Below are 16,612 nucleotides of genomic sequence, written 5' to 3' on the forward strand. Positions count from 1 at the left end.
GACACGCTGGCACACGGCAGAGCAACGACCCCCAGAGCCCCACACAGACCGTGGTGTGACATTAGTGGACGAGGGGACACGAGCAGGAGGGCCGGATCCTCCGAGAGCCGCCGGCACAGCCCCACCACCAGCTCCTGGCGGGAGCGAGCGCGGGCGGGAGCAGGAGGATGGAGATGGAGATGAGGATGGAGATGGAGATGAAGATCAAAGTGGAGATGGTGGTGGAGGCTGAATGACCACAGAGAGAGCAAAGGAGGAGGAGGATGAGCCCAGGCAGTGCTGGCTGCACAGAGGATCCTCCTGGTCCCCACGAGGGGCTTCCCTGAGGGCAGCTGCCACCAGGTGCCACCCAGCCCATCCCCTGGGGTGGCAGGTCCCCGGCACACCAGGAGCTGCTGAGCTGAACCAGGTGCCACGATGATGGCACCAGGACTGGTGAGTGCCAGCGCCAGATCCCTGAGCTCAGGAAGGTCATTCCCAGATCCCAGTCCACCGAGACCCCCTGCTTTGGGATGGAGGAGGTGGAAATGGCAGGATGGAGATGGCGTGGAAGAGAAATGGGGCAGCTGTGCTGCAGCTGCTCCCAGGGGGGGACAGGGACAAGGGACACAGCCAAACCAAGCGGCAACGACACAGGGCACAGAGCAGAGCCGTGCTGGGTCCTTACAGGCAGTCCGGGTGCACCCGGCGTTCCAGGAAAGCCTGGGGGGCCCTGAGGGGAGAAACAGGGAGGTCATGGCCCGGAAAGGGCACGGGGGAGCCTGGGCTGAGCCCTCGGGGTGCCACAGAGCTCCTGCTCCATCTCCGGGCTGGCAGCACCTTCACCTCCATCTCCAGGCTGGGACGTCCAGGCCATGCCGTGCCCCTCTGCCCATCACCACGGCCTCAGGGCACGGGGCAGCCCTCTTGGCAACTTGCTTTTAGGGCCTCCAAGCCCCACAGGACCACACCATGATGGCCACACAGCCTGGCAGCCCCTCACCCCAGGCACGGGTACTTACGATGGGCCCGGGTGGTCCAGGGGGTCCCCGCAGTCCTGGTGAGCCCTGGGGAGAGACTGAGGTGTCAGGTGTGACCATGGGGACAGGAGGGGAGAGAGACCACCTCTGAAGGGCACCGAGGGACCAGCCATGGCCCCTGGGAAGGGCTGGGATGGCAGGGGGTCCAAGGAGGGGTTGGAGCTCACTCACCTGCTCGCCTCTCTCTCCAGGGATGCCCGGGGCACCCGGCAACCCGGGATGGCCAGGACAGTCAGTGTCAGGGCTGTCACCCTGCAGGGAGTGGGGATGTGTCAGAACCCTGGGCTGGCACTGCCCACTGCCCACCACTGAGCCCTGCCAAGCCCCCCCAAAGCAGCCTCTACCCCCCCGAAGCCCCGTCTGCTCCCACGATGGGGGTACAGCCTCTGCAGCACCCTGGGAATCAGGGAGTTGGACTGGGTTATCAGCTCATCCCCAGGGACAGGGAGAGGCCAGGGGGGGACACTCTTCACTCACCCGAGCTGCCTCCTCTCTCGGGAACTGGGCAAAGCACTGGAAGAAAACCCAGGAGTCACCCAGGGATCAGCCCAGAGGAGCCGTGGGGCACAGCGGGGCTCGGAGCCCCTCACCCCACATCCCTCGGGGGCTCAGCACCCACTGCTCCAGCCTGCACTGGAATGGGACAATCCCATCCTCCTCCCAGGAACCCCACTGGGGCTGGCAGGGATTGTATGTGTGTCCTGCCCACGTTCCCAGCAGGACCAGTGTGCCCCAAGCGTGTCCAGAGCGTGTCCAGAGCGTGTCCACAGTGTGTCCTAAGCGTGTCCAGAGCGTGCTCAGAGCGTGTCCAAAGCATGTTGCTTCCCACAGCTGCCACATCATCCGAGGCCCAGGGACTTGGGAGTGTCTCTTCACCTCCCCCCCCCAAGACCAGGGGATTTTGGGCACCCAGATTCCCACCCGGAGGTGTGGAAATACTCACGCGGGCACAGCTCTCGCTGCCGGGGGCACCCGGCATGCCCCCGTCCCCCTTCTCCCCCTCGACACCCCTGGGGGCTTCCAAGGCTGCCTGGAGCTGGGCACAGTCCCCACAGAGAGTCTGGGAGGAAAAGGGGGAGTCAGGGGCGCCCCGAGGCGTTTGGGGTCCGCAGGGCAGGAAAAGGTGACACATCCCCGCACTCTCACCTTCAGCACCTCGATGTTCCTCTCAGCCACGACGGCCAGCGGCCCCTGGGAGAGATGGAGGGAGGGATGGAGGGATGGAGGGATGGGAGGAGGGAGGGAGGGACTGTCCCACAGTAGGGGAGCAGGACGTGGGGCACAGGGGACACTGCCATGGGCAGGGGCACCACCGACCAGGTCTCCGGCAGGCCCAGGCAGTCCTGGCAAACCGTTGTGTCCTGGCATTCCCTAAATCCAAGGAGAGAGTGGATAAACCCCGTGCTAAAAGCTGGGCAGCACCAGTCCCGCTCCCATCTCCTGTCCCCTGTCACTCACCTGGCGACCGGGGGCACCGGGGGGGCCGGGGGGCCCGGGGGCTCCGGGGGGACCCTGCAAGACCCCAAAACACAGTCAGAGAGAGGCAGGGGGTGAGGTGGGGGTGGGTGGGGGGTGCAGCACAGCACCCACCTGCGGGCCTGGCTGTGGCTGCCAGGACATCCCAGTCCACAGCCCTGGGGCTCCCTGGGGACGAGAGAAGGGGAAGAGGGGGGAGAGAATTTGATGGAGGGGGGTGCTGAGGGGGATCAGGGTGTGCCCGTGGGGGTGAAGCAGAGCCAGGGGTGCCCATGGGCACTTCGTGGCACTTACTGGCATCCCGGCGTAGTTGGGATCCTGGCGGGGGCTGAGGGGGCAGGAGCACTCCCCGGGGTCTCCCTGTGGAGAGAGAGGAGGTGAGGGCAGGGAGGGCAGGAGGTGGAACGGGGGGTACAGGAGGTGGACCCCAACTCACCTTCTCTCCCTGGGCACCCTTCTCCCCCTGCCAGGAGGAAAGGTGGAGTATGAGCAGGTGGCCCCTGGTGCCCCCAGTGCCCCCCACCCACAGTGAGCATGGGGGGCACCAGCTCAGCCCACGCTCTGGGCACGGCCCCCCCTGGCACCCCCCGCACGTACCGGCTGCCCACTGGACCCGGGGAGCCCCCGCTGCCCTTCGGGGCCCTGTGAGGAAGAGGAGGGTGAGGAAGCTCCCTGGCTCGACCCCTGGCACGGTGACTTTTAGCCAGGGTTGAGGGGCTGGGGGGTGGCAGTGCCCATCCCAGAGGGCAGGACATACCGGTGGCCCTGTGACACTGGTCCCTGGTGGTCCAGGAGGTCCCACGGCACCTTTGGGCCCCGGAGATCCCTGCAGAGGAAGGACAGCAGGAGTAGGGGGCAGGGGGGGCACGGAGGGCTGGGGGATGCTCCCTTACCTTGGCACCTTTCTCTGCTGCCATCCCCGGGGGTCCCTGGGGTCCAGGGGGGCCCTGGGGGCACGAGAGGGTGTTAGTTGTCCCAGACAGACCCCCAGTGAGCCAAGGGGACTGCACTGTCCCCAGGGTGGGCTGGCCAGGACCCCCCTGCCACTTGCCCACAGGGAGGGCTGACGCTGCAGGGGGATGATCCCCCCGCTTGCAGGAATTGGGGGGCTGGTGGCTGCCCCATCTCCCAGGACTGGGCACCCTAAAATGCTACTCACGGGTGTCCCGGGGGGTCCGGTGCTCCCGGGGTCTCCCTGGGAAAAGCAGAGTGTGTGAGGTCCGGCAGAGCAACCCGGCACGGCACGGCATGGCACGGCATGGGCACCCCAAAACTCACCTGTGGTCCCGGCTGGCCGATCCCCCGCGGTCCTGGCTCACCCTGGGGAGATGGAGGGGCAGTGAGGTGCCCTCAGGACCCCCAGACCCAGCCCCTGCACCCCGCTCACCTGCAGCCCCTTCAGCCCGGGAGGGCCCCGGACCCCCGGCAGCCCCGGCTTCCCCTAAAACACAGCAGGGTCACCCCGAGGGCACGATGCCACTGGGCACCGTGGCCGTGGGGAGGGGGCACTCACGGGTCTGCCTGGCTGGCCGATGCCAGGGGGGCCCTGGTCCCCTTTGGCTCCGGGTTTTCCTGGGATGCCAACCACGCCCGAGAGGTCCCCGAGTGGAGCAGCACCCGGCTCGCAGGGGTCTCCCTGTGGAGGAGGGGATGGGAGAGGGATGGAGGGGTGGGGGACACCACAGTGACAGGGGACAGGTCCCCAAAATATGAGGGTCTCACCTTCTCGCCTTTGGGGCCGGCTGGACCCCTGATTCCGGGCTCACCCGACAGCCCTGGGACACCGGCCATGCCCGGCGTGCCCGGGTCCCCGGGGCTGCCAGCGTCCCCCTGGCAAAGAGAGGGCACGTGGGGAGGGAAGGGACATGGCACGCAGGGGTCACAGCCGCCTCTGCCATCACCAGCCCCGCTGGGACCCCCTCCCAGGCCCTCTCACCTTCTGCCCCTTCTGCCCAGCGTCGCCCGGTCTGCCCTGGGGAAACAGAGGAACGGGTCAGGCTGGAGCATCCCCCCCAAACTGGGCACTGTGGGCACGGGGGGCACTCACCGCTCTGCCCGGGGGGCCACTCTGGCCCCTTTCTCCCGGCGGTCCTGGCACAGCCACCACTGTCGCTGCCCCTTGGAGGGCCTGTGGGGTGGGAGGGCACTGCCCGCACGGCTCCCCCTGCGCAGGGACATCCCGCTTGGAATGTGGCTCTGGGGACCGGAGCGCTGCTGTGCCCACCTCAGGGCTGTCCCGTGCAATGAGCTGCACAGGTCACAGCTGGGGAGGTGGCACGGACAGGGCAGGGAGAGGGGTCCTGGGGGTCCCCATGGCAGGGCTCACCTTCTCTCCTTTGAGCCCCCGCACACCCGGGTCACCCTTCTCTCCCGGGAGCCCCTGCACCGAGAAGCCACGGCAGAGGTGAGACCACGGCCCCCAACACCCGGCTCCTGGCCACCCTGGGCTGCCAGCACCCACCCTGAGCCCCCACATCCCCCCTGCCCACCTGTGCCCCCACTCACCGGTCTGCCCGTGGGTCCCAGCTGGCCACCGTCCCCCTGAAACGGAGCAGGGTCAGGCACAGGGACATGGTTGGGGTCAGACAAGGCTGCCCCAACCCCATGGGGTGATCCAGCCATTCCCACTGACTCCAGCCATGCAGGAAGGGGGGGGGGGTGTGGGGGTTACTCACCTTCTCACCCTTGATCCCAGCCAGCCCAGGGAGCCCCAGGTCACCCTGCTGAACATCCCCCATGGTCACACCCCCGGCACCCTCAGCAGCCCTGGGGTGACCGGGGTGTCCCCCCAGCACGGGACGGGGGGGGCTCAGCCCCAGGACTCACCGGCAGCCCCGGCTCACCCTCAAACCCCTCGGCAGGGCCCCGGCGCAGCGCGGCGAGGACACGGACATCGCAGGACAGGCACGAGTCCCCCTGGGGGTGGGACAGGGGACAGCTCAGGGGGCTGCAGGGGCTCCGGGGGAGGGTGGGACAGAGGGTTGGACACTCACCTTCTCCCCCTTCATCCCCTGGATGCCACGATCTCCCTGGAAAGGAAACACAGGAGCTGGGCTGGATGCTGCCAGCACGGGCTGGACGGTGCTTGGTGTCCCCAGAGGGGGACAAGCCAGTCGACCCCATGTCACCTACCCTGTCCCCTTTGGGTCCTGCAGGGCCGGGTCTGTCCTGGGAAGGGGGAATCAAAGGGAGCATCAGGGATGCTGAGATGAGCCCCTGCCCTGCCCTCCACCACACAAGCCCCCAGGTTCAGACTCACCGAGACCCCGTCCCTGCCGGGCGCTCCGGGCTCTCCCCTGGGTCCTGGTTTGCCGGGCACCCCGATGGCACCGAGCGTCCCCTCAGTGACAGTGGGACACACCTCACACGGCTCACCCTGCCCAGTGGGGACAGTGAGACACAGCCCAGGCCGGGGGGTCCTTGGAGTGGCCCCCGAGGTGAGGGATGGGCACCGTGGTGGGGCTGTGCCAGCACCAGCCCATGGCACCTACCTTGTCTCCTTTTGGCCCCAGGGCACCGGGGGGACCCTGTGGGAGGAAGGTGGGCAGGGGGCTGCTTCAGGGAGCCCCGAGGCGAAGGTGTGCCCTGGCAGTGCCACGCAGCTCCCCCTGATTCTCCACCAGCTGTGGCACTGGATGATCCCAGCCCCGAGCCAGGCCACCGGATCACTGGGTGATCCCAAATCCCTCTCAGCTCCTGGGCTTGGATCCCGCCACTGCTCTGGCCAAACAGCCCCAATCTCGAGCCAAGAAACCCGTCCCTGACCCCGGGCCTTGGCTCCAGGCTCCTGGTACTCACGGGTGTCCCAGGCGATCCTCCGGGTCCAGGAGCTCCCGAGCTGCCCTGGAGCCAGAGATGGGAAAGCCTGAGCCCGGCAGGGGAAAACACCGCAGCCCTTGGCACCCCTGCGATACCCTTGTCCCCCTGGGGGGGTTCCTGCCCCTCAAGCCAGGTCCTTGGGCCACCCAGCTGGGGCTTGAGCAGGTGGCAGCTCCACCAGCCAGCACTGGCTCAGCAGTGCCAGATCCAGCTCCTAATCCCAGTCCCCACCAGCCCCCCTGGGCAGGGAGGGGCAGCTGGGACCCCCTTCCCTCCACTCACCTTCTCTCCCTTCGGACCCGGGGGGCCACCAGGGTCACCCTGGAAGGGACAGAGGGTGGTGTTAGCTCTGGAACACCTCACCCCTTCCCACGGCAATGCCCACTGGGCACGTCATCCGGGCACAGGCACAGGGGTCCTTACCGGCTTCCCTGGAAAGCCAATCCCTGGAGATCCTGGCTTCCCTGGGGGTCCCGGCTCGCCAGCCAGCCCCTCGGGTCCCACAAGGCCAGGGTCACCCTGGAAGACAAGGGAGGTGTCAATGCCAGTGCTGGCACCGGGAGCCCCATCTCCCACCTTCTCCCCCCCAGACCCCCACCCACCTTCTGGCCCTTGGGGCCCACCACGCAGATCTCTCCGGGCCGGCCCTGCGGGAGGGGAGCAGGGTGTGAAGGCTCTGTGTGTGCACCCCACGGGCAGGCTGGTCCTGCAGCTGGACCCCACTGCCCAGGGGGTGCCCAGGGGGCAGGGGCAGGTACCCCCTGGCACTACTCACATCACGCCCTGGGCGCCCCGGCTTGCCCTGCAGTCCCCCATCGCCCTTCTGGCCCTTCTGGCCCTGTGGGACAGATCAATGTCACCTGTGCTGTCACCCGTGGCATCACCCACACTGTCATCTCTGCCATCCAGGCTGGCCCTGGCAGGTCCTGGCACCGCTGCTGCCACCCCAGGGGACACAGCTCAGGTGTCCCTGCCGCAGTGCCAGGACCCACAGAGGGGCTGGACTCACCTTCTCCCCATCAGCACCAGTGGCCCCGGGGACACCCTGCATGGGAACAGCAGGAAGAAGTGGGTGCCCACGGGTGGGCTCGTGCAGGCACCCACGGGTGGCTTCGTGCAGGGTCCCCTCTGTTCTCGCCTCCACTCCTTTCATCCCCCCACCACCCACCCACAGAGCTGGACCCTCAGGGCTGGACCCCGGGCACACCAGCCACGCAGGGGGGGCCACCGCAGTGTCCCCACCCCGTGTCCCCACAGCCAAGTGTCACTCACCACCTCTCCACGCTGCCCCTTCTCACCCCGTGGCCCCTCAGCACACTGGGGAGGAGGAGAAGGAGGTGAGGGGGTGGCAGAGGTGGGGAGGGGGGCTCAGGGAGGGTCGGGGGGGTCTCACCTGCACGGGGCCGCCGGGGTGGGTGCGCACACAGTCGATGCCCTGCGGAGGAGGGGAGGTGGCTCAGGGGCTCTGCCCAAACCACCACAGCCAAGGGTGGGGGGCCAGGAACACCCCCAGGGCAGCAGGACCCCCATATGCCAAGGACCCCCCAGAAGGGTCCCCACCCAGGACATGGCCGGGGACACTCACACGGTCACCCTTGTCCCCCTTGGCGCCGGCGGTGCCGGGCAGGCCACGCTCACCCTTGGTGCCCTGCAAGAGAGGGGAGGTGTGGGGCACAAAACGGGCTCAAGTGTCCCCATGTGTGCCCACAGCGGGCCCACAGCTCCAGGCAGGGATGCTCCAGGCACACAGTGGCCACATCCCTGCCGGGGCTGGGCCCTGGGTGTCCTGGGGGGTGACAAACCTACCTTCGGACCTGAGGGACCGAGTGTGACCTGGGGAGAGAGGAGGGAGGTGTCCCAGAGCCCCCCAAGGTCATGGTGGCTCCAAATGGCAGCAGGAGAGCCCTGACCCCACCATGGTCCCCATCCTCCCCACGCCCTGTCCCCAAGCGCCACCTCAGGAGCTCCATGAGGGGTCCCAAACACCCACCATCCCTCCACCATCCCCCCCACACCTCCAGCCAGCGGTTGCTGCAGCAATGGGGCCACATCTGGAAGGGATCAGAGACCTTCCCCACAGCCAGATGTTGCAGGGCCCCAGGCCAGGAGGAGCTGTGGGTCGTGGGGGGCCGGTGGCAATGGCAGAGGGGTGAGGGACACCCCTGAGCCAGCACCCTGGTGGCTTTTGCTGTCCCCAGCTCCCAGCCCAGCCAGGCTGGGCCGGGGTTCCCCTGTCCTGCCAGCACAGCCTGGTGCCACACTCACGTTTGCTGATGCCATCTGTGCCGAGCAGGGCGGGCACTGGAAGAGACAGGGATGGGGACTTGGACCAGCTCCACTCACTGCCCATGGCACCCCAAACCCTACAGCACCCACCCCTCCATGGCACCCACACCCCCGTGGGCACTGCCCCGCTCCCCTGGGCACCCCAAACCCGTGGGGCTGCCCCAGCAGCATCTCTCCACCAGCTCAGGGGTGCCCGTGGGTGGGCACAGGGAATGTCCTGGATGGAGAAGGGAAAACCCACTGTGTGTGCTCCCTGGGGACATGAAGAGCCCGGCACCCGGCTCTCCCTGTGGCTTTGTGGCTTGACCACGGCCCCTCCAGCCAAACCAGCCACTCCAGTCTGCTCCCATGGGATCGGGGACAGGCAGGATGGGGCTGCAGGACGGACCCTGTGCTCTCACAGGCCCCAGCCCACACTGCTGGACCCGATCTACACCCCTGGGATTCCCAGCAGGATCCCACCACTGGGACACAGCAGCCCTGAATCCCTGTGGCAGGACAGGGATCACACAGACACGCAGGGCTGAGGAACAGGAGCACTGGAGACGCTTCCCAGCTCTGGCAGCGCTCCGGAGACGCTCGGAGGGAACAAAGAGGCCCTTGGCCATAGCTGGGATCTCTCCAGCAGCAGCAGAGAGCAAGTGGGGCCTCAGTTCCTGCTCGGGGGAGCAGAGCAGCCGCTTCTGCCCTGCTTTTCCAGACCTGCAGCTCTGGCAGCAGCGGAAAGTTCCCAAATGCCGCGGGGCAGACCCAGCCCAGGGGGTGGGTGGGCCCCTGGGATGGCACCGGCGGGAGGAAGGGGAGCGGAGCTGGGAATGGCAGGACCAGGGCAGCCGGGCTGGGACACGCTCTGCACCTCCCTCACCTTCTCCTTGGGATCCTCCTTCAGGCTGCTCCTCCCCGAGGTTCTCACCGGCTCCTGTGGAGAGAGAGGAGCACCCCCGGGTTATCCCAGCTGTGCACTCCTGGGCGCTCCCTCTCCACGAATCCTGGGTTATCCTGCCTGAGACACCCATGGATGAGCCCCGTCTCGGCCAGTGCAGACAGTGGTGGGACCACAGGAGCCGTCCCCTCCCGCATTCCCAGGGCCCCGGTCACCGCCAGCTCCCTCCCTCGCCTGGCGCGGTGGAAAGAGCGAGGCAGGGATTTTCCAGGGACTGGATCCGTGCGGCTGCGGGCTCAGCAGCACCGGGCACGGCAGCTGAGCCACTGCCCATCCCGCGGGGCTGGGACCGCTCCCCGTGCTGGGATGGGGATGGGGACGGGGACGGGGACGCCGGAGCTCACGGTGCCCAGCGGCTCCTCCAGGCAGAAGCAGCGGGTGTAGACCCGGCCCTCGGGCTGTGGCACCATCTCGATGAGGTTGCTGCTCTGCATCAGCTCCGCCTGCCGACGGGTCTTGGGAGCTTCCGTCTGGCACTTCGGGGAGAGAGAGCTGCTGTGGGGGGCTGCCGAGGGGAGAGCCGGGAGCCCCGGCCCCGCCTGAGCAGCCGGTGTGACTCAGGAGAGGGATGTACCCACGGGGACAGGCACCGCGAGCAGGAGGTGACCCACAGGGGAGAGACAGGCCCTCACCGTGCCTCAGTTTCCCCTCTGGGGAAAACCCTGCCCGTGCACAGGGCAACTCCAGGGTCCAGCTGGGATTGGGGTGGGGGGTTCGGAGGCACTCACCCCGCTGGCCAAGATCTCACAGCACCCCTCCTGCCGGGCCAGCTCGGCATCACAGTAGATCTGGGCTTGCTGGATGTCAAACTGCAGTGGGTGGGGGTGGCAGGTCAGGGGTGGCAGGTCAGGGGCGGCTCCAGGGGTGGCAGGGGTGCCCTCACCCCACGGGCACTCACCCGGACCGGGGTGCCACGCACGGTGTCCAGCCCCAGGAAGGTGTTTCCCTCCAGGGCCAGCGCCCGCCGCGGTGCCAGCGGCTTGGAGGAGATGGAGGAGCAGTCGAGGTGGACGGAGACGGCGTGTCCCTGCACGGCCACCACCACCTTGTGCCACCGCCCGTCGAACAGGGACGCCACGGCCTTCCCCGCGAACACGGCGCTGACGAACGCGGCCCCTGCTGCCCTGGCCTGGAACTCCAGGCTCTTCTCGGGGCCGTGCACGGACAGGGAGAGCTGAGCACAGAGGGGACAACACTCAGGGACGGCTTCTGGCTGTCCCCGCGCTGCTGGTGCATCCCGCCGCCTTCCCGGGGCGGTACCTGGGGGTATCCCTGCCGGTCGGTGACCTGGAAGAGGTACCAGTGCTCCCCGGTGCTGTTTTTCTTCAGCAGCAAGGTGAAGATGAGGGTGAAGGTGGGGGGCAGCCCACGAGGAAACACCTGCCTGTGGGGATGGGTGTCAGGGGCGCCGGACCCTGCACCAGGCTCTCGGACTGGAGTTGGCACCAAGGCTGGTTGCAGCACCCATCCCTGTGGCACCCATTCCTGTGGCACCCATCCCTGTGGCACCCATCCCTGTGGCACCCAGTGGCAGCATCACCCCAAGAGCTCCCCGTTAATCCTGCCAGACTCTGTCCCCACCGGTGGCATCCCAGATGCCATCATGGTGGATTCAGCACCAGCTGCACCTTCCCCATCCCTGCCCCACCCCCTGCACCCCAAACACAGCCCTCCTGGAGTGGCTGCAGCACCCAGGGCCACGCACTTATCCCCACGGTATCCAATTTTCCCCTGGGAAGCCAGGAAATACAGCCACAACCCCCAAGGCTCCATGGGCTGGATGGCAGCCGTGGCAGTTCCCCAGTGGGACTGTGCCCAGCTCTCCCACAGCCCACTAAACCACTGGAAATATTTGCTCCAGGTTCTGCTCCGCTCTCGGCCTCAGCTCCACGCCAGCGATTTTCCAAACCACCCCTCTGGAGCTGGACCAAGTGATGGGGAACAGGACAGACCTGGTGGTCCCCTCTGTTCTCCGTGGGACACAGGGACATCCTTGCTGGGCACCAAGGTGGATGGGCACCCAGAGGTGCCCACCTGGAGCTAAGAACCTGGGTAGGGTGGTCATCCCCCACTCAGCATTCCCCACGGCTGGATCTGGGGTGCCACAGGCACCCAGCCAAGAGCAACACCAGTTTGGAGCCATCCTGAAGCCACCCCAGGATTTGGCTGCCCAGGTCAGGAGCCAAGGCCGGGTTTCCTCGCCCCCAGGAGAGCCCCATGCCCGCTGTAGCTGCGTGCCAGCCCTGGGGCGATGTGGGGACAGGCTGGAGGAGGCAGCCATGCAAACCGCAGCGGTTTCCTCCAGGAACAGTTCCCGAGGACGTGGATCTGCTCCCGCCTTGCCACGCTGCAGCACCCCCTGCCAGCCCTGGCACTGTGGGGCGGCACAGCCACGGGCACAGCCGGGCAGGACGCCCCAGAGACAGGGAGGACGAGGGCCAGGCTCCGTGTGCCTCCCCCAGCAGAGCCCCCCAGGCCCTGCAGTGCCTGCTCAGAGCTGTGCAGCGTCCTGAGCTCGTCTAGACCCCGCGGGCGCCTGCCAAGCGCAACCACAGAGCAGCCACAGAGCCCTGGTTGCGTAAGGTTTGGCCACCACCCAGCTGAGCCGCGACAGCCCCTGATTTACTTTCTAGGAGGAAGGTGTCTGGGCAGCCCTGGGGTCCCCTGCATCTCCCAGGGTGCTGTGGAGCTGCATGGTGCCCCCAGCACGAGCTCAGGGCAAAGCCCACCCAGCTCCCCTTGGGTTCCATCCTTACAACACATGGGGATGGTGCCCGGGGGAGCTTTAGTCAGCCAGGGCCACCCCGTGGGTCACACCCAGGGCCACCCCCCGAGCCCCCCCACACTCACTGGGTGGGCTGGACCAGGGGCACAGCCCCCAGCCGCAGCACTGTCGGCCCCCGGGGGCTGCGGATCTTCTTGACGGACGAGATCCTCAGCAGGTCGAACCTTTTAATCAGGTTAAAACCTGCAGGGCAGAGCGGAGCAGGTGAGACCTGGCCCTGCCACACCGTGATGTTCCCCAGGCAGGGCACAGAGCCCACCCCCGGGGTGCCAGGGCTGCCCAGGGACCCCGTTTGCAGGATGAGAGAGGCTTTCCTTACCCGTTATGTTCTCATACTTGTCCCCAGCCAGGTCCTCGTCCCAGAGCTGCGGGCACAGCTCCCCTGCAAGGCAAATCAGCACATCACCGTCACTGCAGCATCCCCAGGGGCACAGTGGGACAAGCAGGGTGGCAACACACAGAGCTCCCCAAGCCCAAGAGGGTCTCGGGGTGCTTCCAGGAGCTCACCCCAGCCCCTCAAAGCTGCTGGCAGCACAGATCCAGCAGGGATCTGCTCCCACAGCAGCACTGGCTCCTGGGTGCCTGGAGGAGAGAAGCTGGAGCCCTCCAGGAGCAGTTTGGAGGGAACAGGCAGTGAGCTGAGAGCCAGCGTCTTCATCTCCTACAGCCAGTTCACCAGGTGAAATGCTTTTCCCAGTTCCTGTGTGTTTTGCCTCAAAACATTTCCGCAGCTGGAATCAGCATCAGGAGACTCGGACGAGTGCCACGGACACCCACAGTGGGGAGATGGCACCCAGGGCTGCCCTCTGGCCTTCCTGTCCCATCCTGGTGACAGCTCAGACCCAGTGGCCCAGGGGACAGGCTTTAGGGTCCAGCCAGGGGACAGCAAGAGGCTGGAAATGCCATGTGAGCCGTGATCACGGGGATGTTGCTGCTGTTTGTACTGATAAATTACTACTTCAGCAGCATCAATCCACCTCCTCTGAATGCACCAGATGTTGGGAGGTGTGAGATAAAAGAGTAAACAAGGGGGTAGTGAAAGAGGAATTTGTTTTCTCTCCATGCACACCAGCCCTGGAGCAGGGATGGCCACCAATTCACTCGCCTCTTCCTTGGTTGTTCTTGGGGGGATGTCTGACCCCCCCCAGCCCCACTGCCCACCTCCATCTCTGCCCTCAGAGGGGGCCCTCAGGCACCACCACAATGCTTCTCCCCCAGGCTGACCACTCACATGGGGTCAGCAGTGGTGTGGGGGGGGTGCCCTCACCCTTGGGACCCCCGACACGGCAGCGGCAGGGGGGGCTGCGAGTGTCCCAGCCGGGGGCAGAGCTCCCTCCTGCTGGCGCTGAGATCATCCTCAGCAGGCCAGGGGACGGAAAGCAGAGCATAAATCACCCCGGCCCGATCCCTTTGAAGCCTCTCCCAGCCCTGGTGAAGAGCCTAAGGGAAAATCTCATCTGTCCAAGCCTCATAGCCCTAAGAAAAGGCCAGGAGATGGGAGGCCACACCGTGCTGGGCAGCAGGAGCTGGTACCGGCTATGGGTCCCTCCCACGGGCAAACCCGGGCCCCCCGGACGAGCCACTGCTCCACCCCTACAAAGCCTGATGCAACCACGGCGTCGCTGCCAGCGGCTCCTCCCCGGCATCCGCCTCGAGCTCTTCCCACACCGGGACCCAGGCACAGCGACCCCGTGGGCAGGGACACCCCGGCAGAGACCCCCGTGGGCTCAGCCATCGTCCCTCTGTCCCCCACTGCACATGGGCAGCCTCCACCATGGCATGGACCGTGGCCAAACCTCTTCCCAGCTGGCAGCTGGAGGCCAAAACTCCCTTGGGAGCTCTGTGCATCCCTGCCACAGCCCTGAGAGGTCCTGGCTCACCTACCCCACACGTGCTGCCGGACGCGCCGCCGGCGCTGCCAGCTGGCACCGAGCGTCCCGCGGCCGGAGCACGGCCAAGCCCAGTCCCTCCACGAGCACGGCCAGGGCTGCGGGGGCGATGCCGGGGTGTCCCTGGGCTGGCTCCCCACGGCTGGGCTCGCTCAGCCCTCCCTGGCCCCCTGCCCACACGGGATGCTGAGCAAAGCCCCACAGCCTGGAGCAGCCGGCGCTCAGCAGGGAGCCGATGTCCGTCCACAGCCACCGCTCCAGTCGTGGCACGTGGGGACCGCGGTGTCTCCAGCCACCCTGCCATCCCTAGGGCTGACCAAACCCTCCCCAGGGACATGCAAGGAGGGGGCTGCTCCCATGCAGACCCCGAGCCCTTGCTCATGGTGTCCCTTACCTTCCGCCGGCGGCAGCTCCTTCCCCTCGCAGGCACCGGCGAGCGCCGTGAGCACGAGGGCCCAGAGACCCCTCATGGTGCCCGTGGCAGCAGCTCAGGGCCAACACAGCTGCCTGCAAGGGAAAGACATTGGGCAGCAGCGGGATGGGCAAATGGTGGGCACCAGTCCATGGTGGGCACCAGCCCATGAGGTTGCCAACACTGGGATACTTCCAGCAAAGCCGCCAGCATGGAGTTGGTCCTGACCCTCTTGGCCATGGCTCTGTCAAATTTTGGGGTTCAGTGCGGCCTCCCCCCATCCACTGTTGGATCACCATCTGCTCCACACCCACCCCAAACACACAGGGCAAGCCCCAGCATCCCGTGGGTTCAGTCCAATCACAGCACCTGGATTCACTCCAAACATCCGGACATGTGAAGACTGAGGTTCCCCAGAGTGGAACTGGGCACCTGCTGTATGAACCCCTCAGGAAGGTCTCTCTCCCTCCTGTTTTATCTCCCAGTCCCGAGTGGATCCCGGGGTGCCTCAGGCCCTGCAGGTCACCCCGACCTGGCCTCCCTCCTGCTTCCTGCCACGAGGCAAGGCCGGGCTGCACGGAGGGAGACAGAGTCGGGACAGACCGGACACGCTCCGGCTCCACTGGCTGCTGCCAGGGCGGGACGTGAATCCCTGAGCCTTCATCCCACGCACAGCACCCGGGGACCCCCGTGAGCGGGGACCCCTCTCTGCACTGCCTGCACTGGGCTCTCCCGCACCCCCTGCTCTTCCCTGCCTGCGACCCAGCCCCCCTATCCCAAAACACAACCCCTGCACCTCCCGGCTCCCCTCTGCTGCCTCCCGGCTCCTCTGGTCTGCCACTGCCTGCACCCACCCCTGCTCCCACCCTTGCACCCTCTGCCCACCCCTGCACCCACTCCTGACCCCCCCTCATTACTCCCCGCCTTCCCTACCCCGCACCCTCCGCACCGGCGGGTCCCCACGGCCCCGGGGCGGTGATTAACTCCGGTTATTAACGGGGAATCCCCGGCTCGCCCTGTCCCGTCCCTCCCCGCCGCGGGGCCGGGCTCCGCCGGGCTCTGCCCGTTCCCGGTGCGGGGCCGTGCGGGGCTCACCTGCGCAGGGCTCGGCGGGGACGGGACTGCCCGGATGGTGCGGGACACCGGGAACTCCGCCGCGGGACACCGGGAACTCCGCCGCGGGACACCGGGAACTCCGCCGCGGGACACCGGGAGCCGCCGCGCCGCCCCCGCCGCCTTCCCCGCCTCCCTCCGGGGGGGCCCGAGCCGCCCCCCAGCGCTGCCCGCCCTCCGCCCCCCCCACCCCCCAACCCGGGGGGGCCTGCGCCGCCGCCCGCCTTCGCATCCCCGCCCTCCTCCTCATCCTCCTCCGCCCCGGGTGCCTCCCCCGGCAGCGCCCTCCTTCCCCTCCCCACCCGCCTTCTCCCCCTTCGGGGGGCTGAATCTCCGCCCGGAGGAGGGGAACCCCGATCCCGGGGGTGGGAGCGAAGCCCGTTCCTTGGCTGTCATCCCTGTGGAGCAGCTCTTCCTCCCCACGGGGACCGGTGGTGGCACCGCTGGCCAGAACGCCTGTCCCTGCGGGAGGAGGGTGTCCCTCGGAGGATGGTTCTCAGGGATGCTCCTCCACAGGCTCCGGGCGGAGCCGCTCCGGGCAGACCCCGAGGCATCGGGGCAGCCAGACCCCGCTGTGACATGGAGCTGCTGTCCCCTGTGCCCTGGGGTGGCCTGGGGACAGCCTGGCTCAGAACAGGGCGCCTGGGGTCAGAGCCCCGAGACGGGATCCCTGCCACCATCCCTCCCGCTGGCACTGTGCTGCTCCCAAGTCCCCAGCGGCAGAGCTGCTGACTTCCCAGAGCCTCGCCAAGCCCTGCGGGGATTCGGCACCCATCCCAGCTCCCAGCTCTGTGCCGCTGGGACGTGCCAGCCTGGAACGCTGCCCCAGGGCCTGGCTGCCCAGCTCTGCTCCATCATCCCCTGCTCACA

The 16,612-nt window shown here is 67.4% G+C and overlaps 1 protein-coding gene across 1 annotated transcript; it reads right to left on the reverse strand.

Annotated features, from left to right (window-relative positions):
• Positions 1 to 596: 596 nt before the first annotated feature.
• Positions 597 to 15,794, reverse strand: COL16A1 (collagen type XVI alpha 1 chain). The gene is made up of 48 exons (XM_039387115.1): positions 15,725 to 15,794; positions 14,612 to 14,724; positions 12,648 to 12,710; positions 12,394 to 12,511; positions 10,804 to 10,927; positions 10,442 to 10,717; positions 10,272 to 10,352; positions 9,888 to 10,019; positions 9,466 to 9,519; positions 8,580 to 8,615; positions 8,121 to 8,147; positions 7,900 to 7,962; positions 7,708 to 7,749; positions 7,587 to 7,631; positions 7,324 to 7,359; positions 7,090 to 7,152; positions 6,917 to 6,961; positions 6,738 to 6,833; positions 6,597 to 6,635; positions 6,294 to 6,338; positions 5,987 to 6,022; positions 5,755 to 5,871; positions 5,628 to 5,663; positions 5,489 to 5,524; positions 5,322 to 5,411; positions 5,171 to 5,215; positions 5,001 to 5,036; positions 4,822 to 4,875; positions 4,543 to 4,659; positions 4,432 to 4,467; positions 4,218 to 4,325; positions 4,009 to 4,131; positions 3,883 to 3,936; positions 3,774 to 3,815; positions 3,655 to 3,690; positions 3,389 to 3,442; positions 3,253 to 3,321; positions 3,093 to 3,137; positions 2,932 to 2,958; positions 2,790 to 2,855; positions 2,610 to 2,663; positions 2,478 to 2,531; positions 2,337 to 2,390; positions 2,166 to 2,210; positions 1,963 to 2,079; positions 1,497 to 1,532; positions 1,191 to 1,271; positions 597 to 1,046 (listed from the first exon to the last, which is right to left on the reverse strand). The coding sequence occupies exons 2-48, from the start codon at positions 14,685 to 14,687 to the stop codon at positions 921 to 923; spliced, it is 3,255 nt and encodes a 1,084-aa protein (XP_039243049.1). The 5' UTR covers positions 14,688 to 14,724; positions 15,725 to 15,794; the 3' UTR covers positions 597 to 920.
• Positions 15,795 to 16,612: the final 818 nt, after the last annotated feature.

This window comes from Pipra filicauda, unplaced genomic scaffold, assembly GCF_003945595.2.
Source record: "Pipra filicauda isolate LSUMZ 115617 unplaced genomic scaffold, ASM394559v2 scaffold531_size399970_pilon, whole genome shotgun sequence".
Classification (NCBI taxonomy): Eukaryota; Metazoa; Chordata; class Aves; order Passeriformes; family Pipridae; genus Pipra; species Pipra filicauda.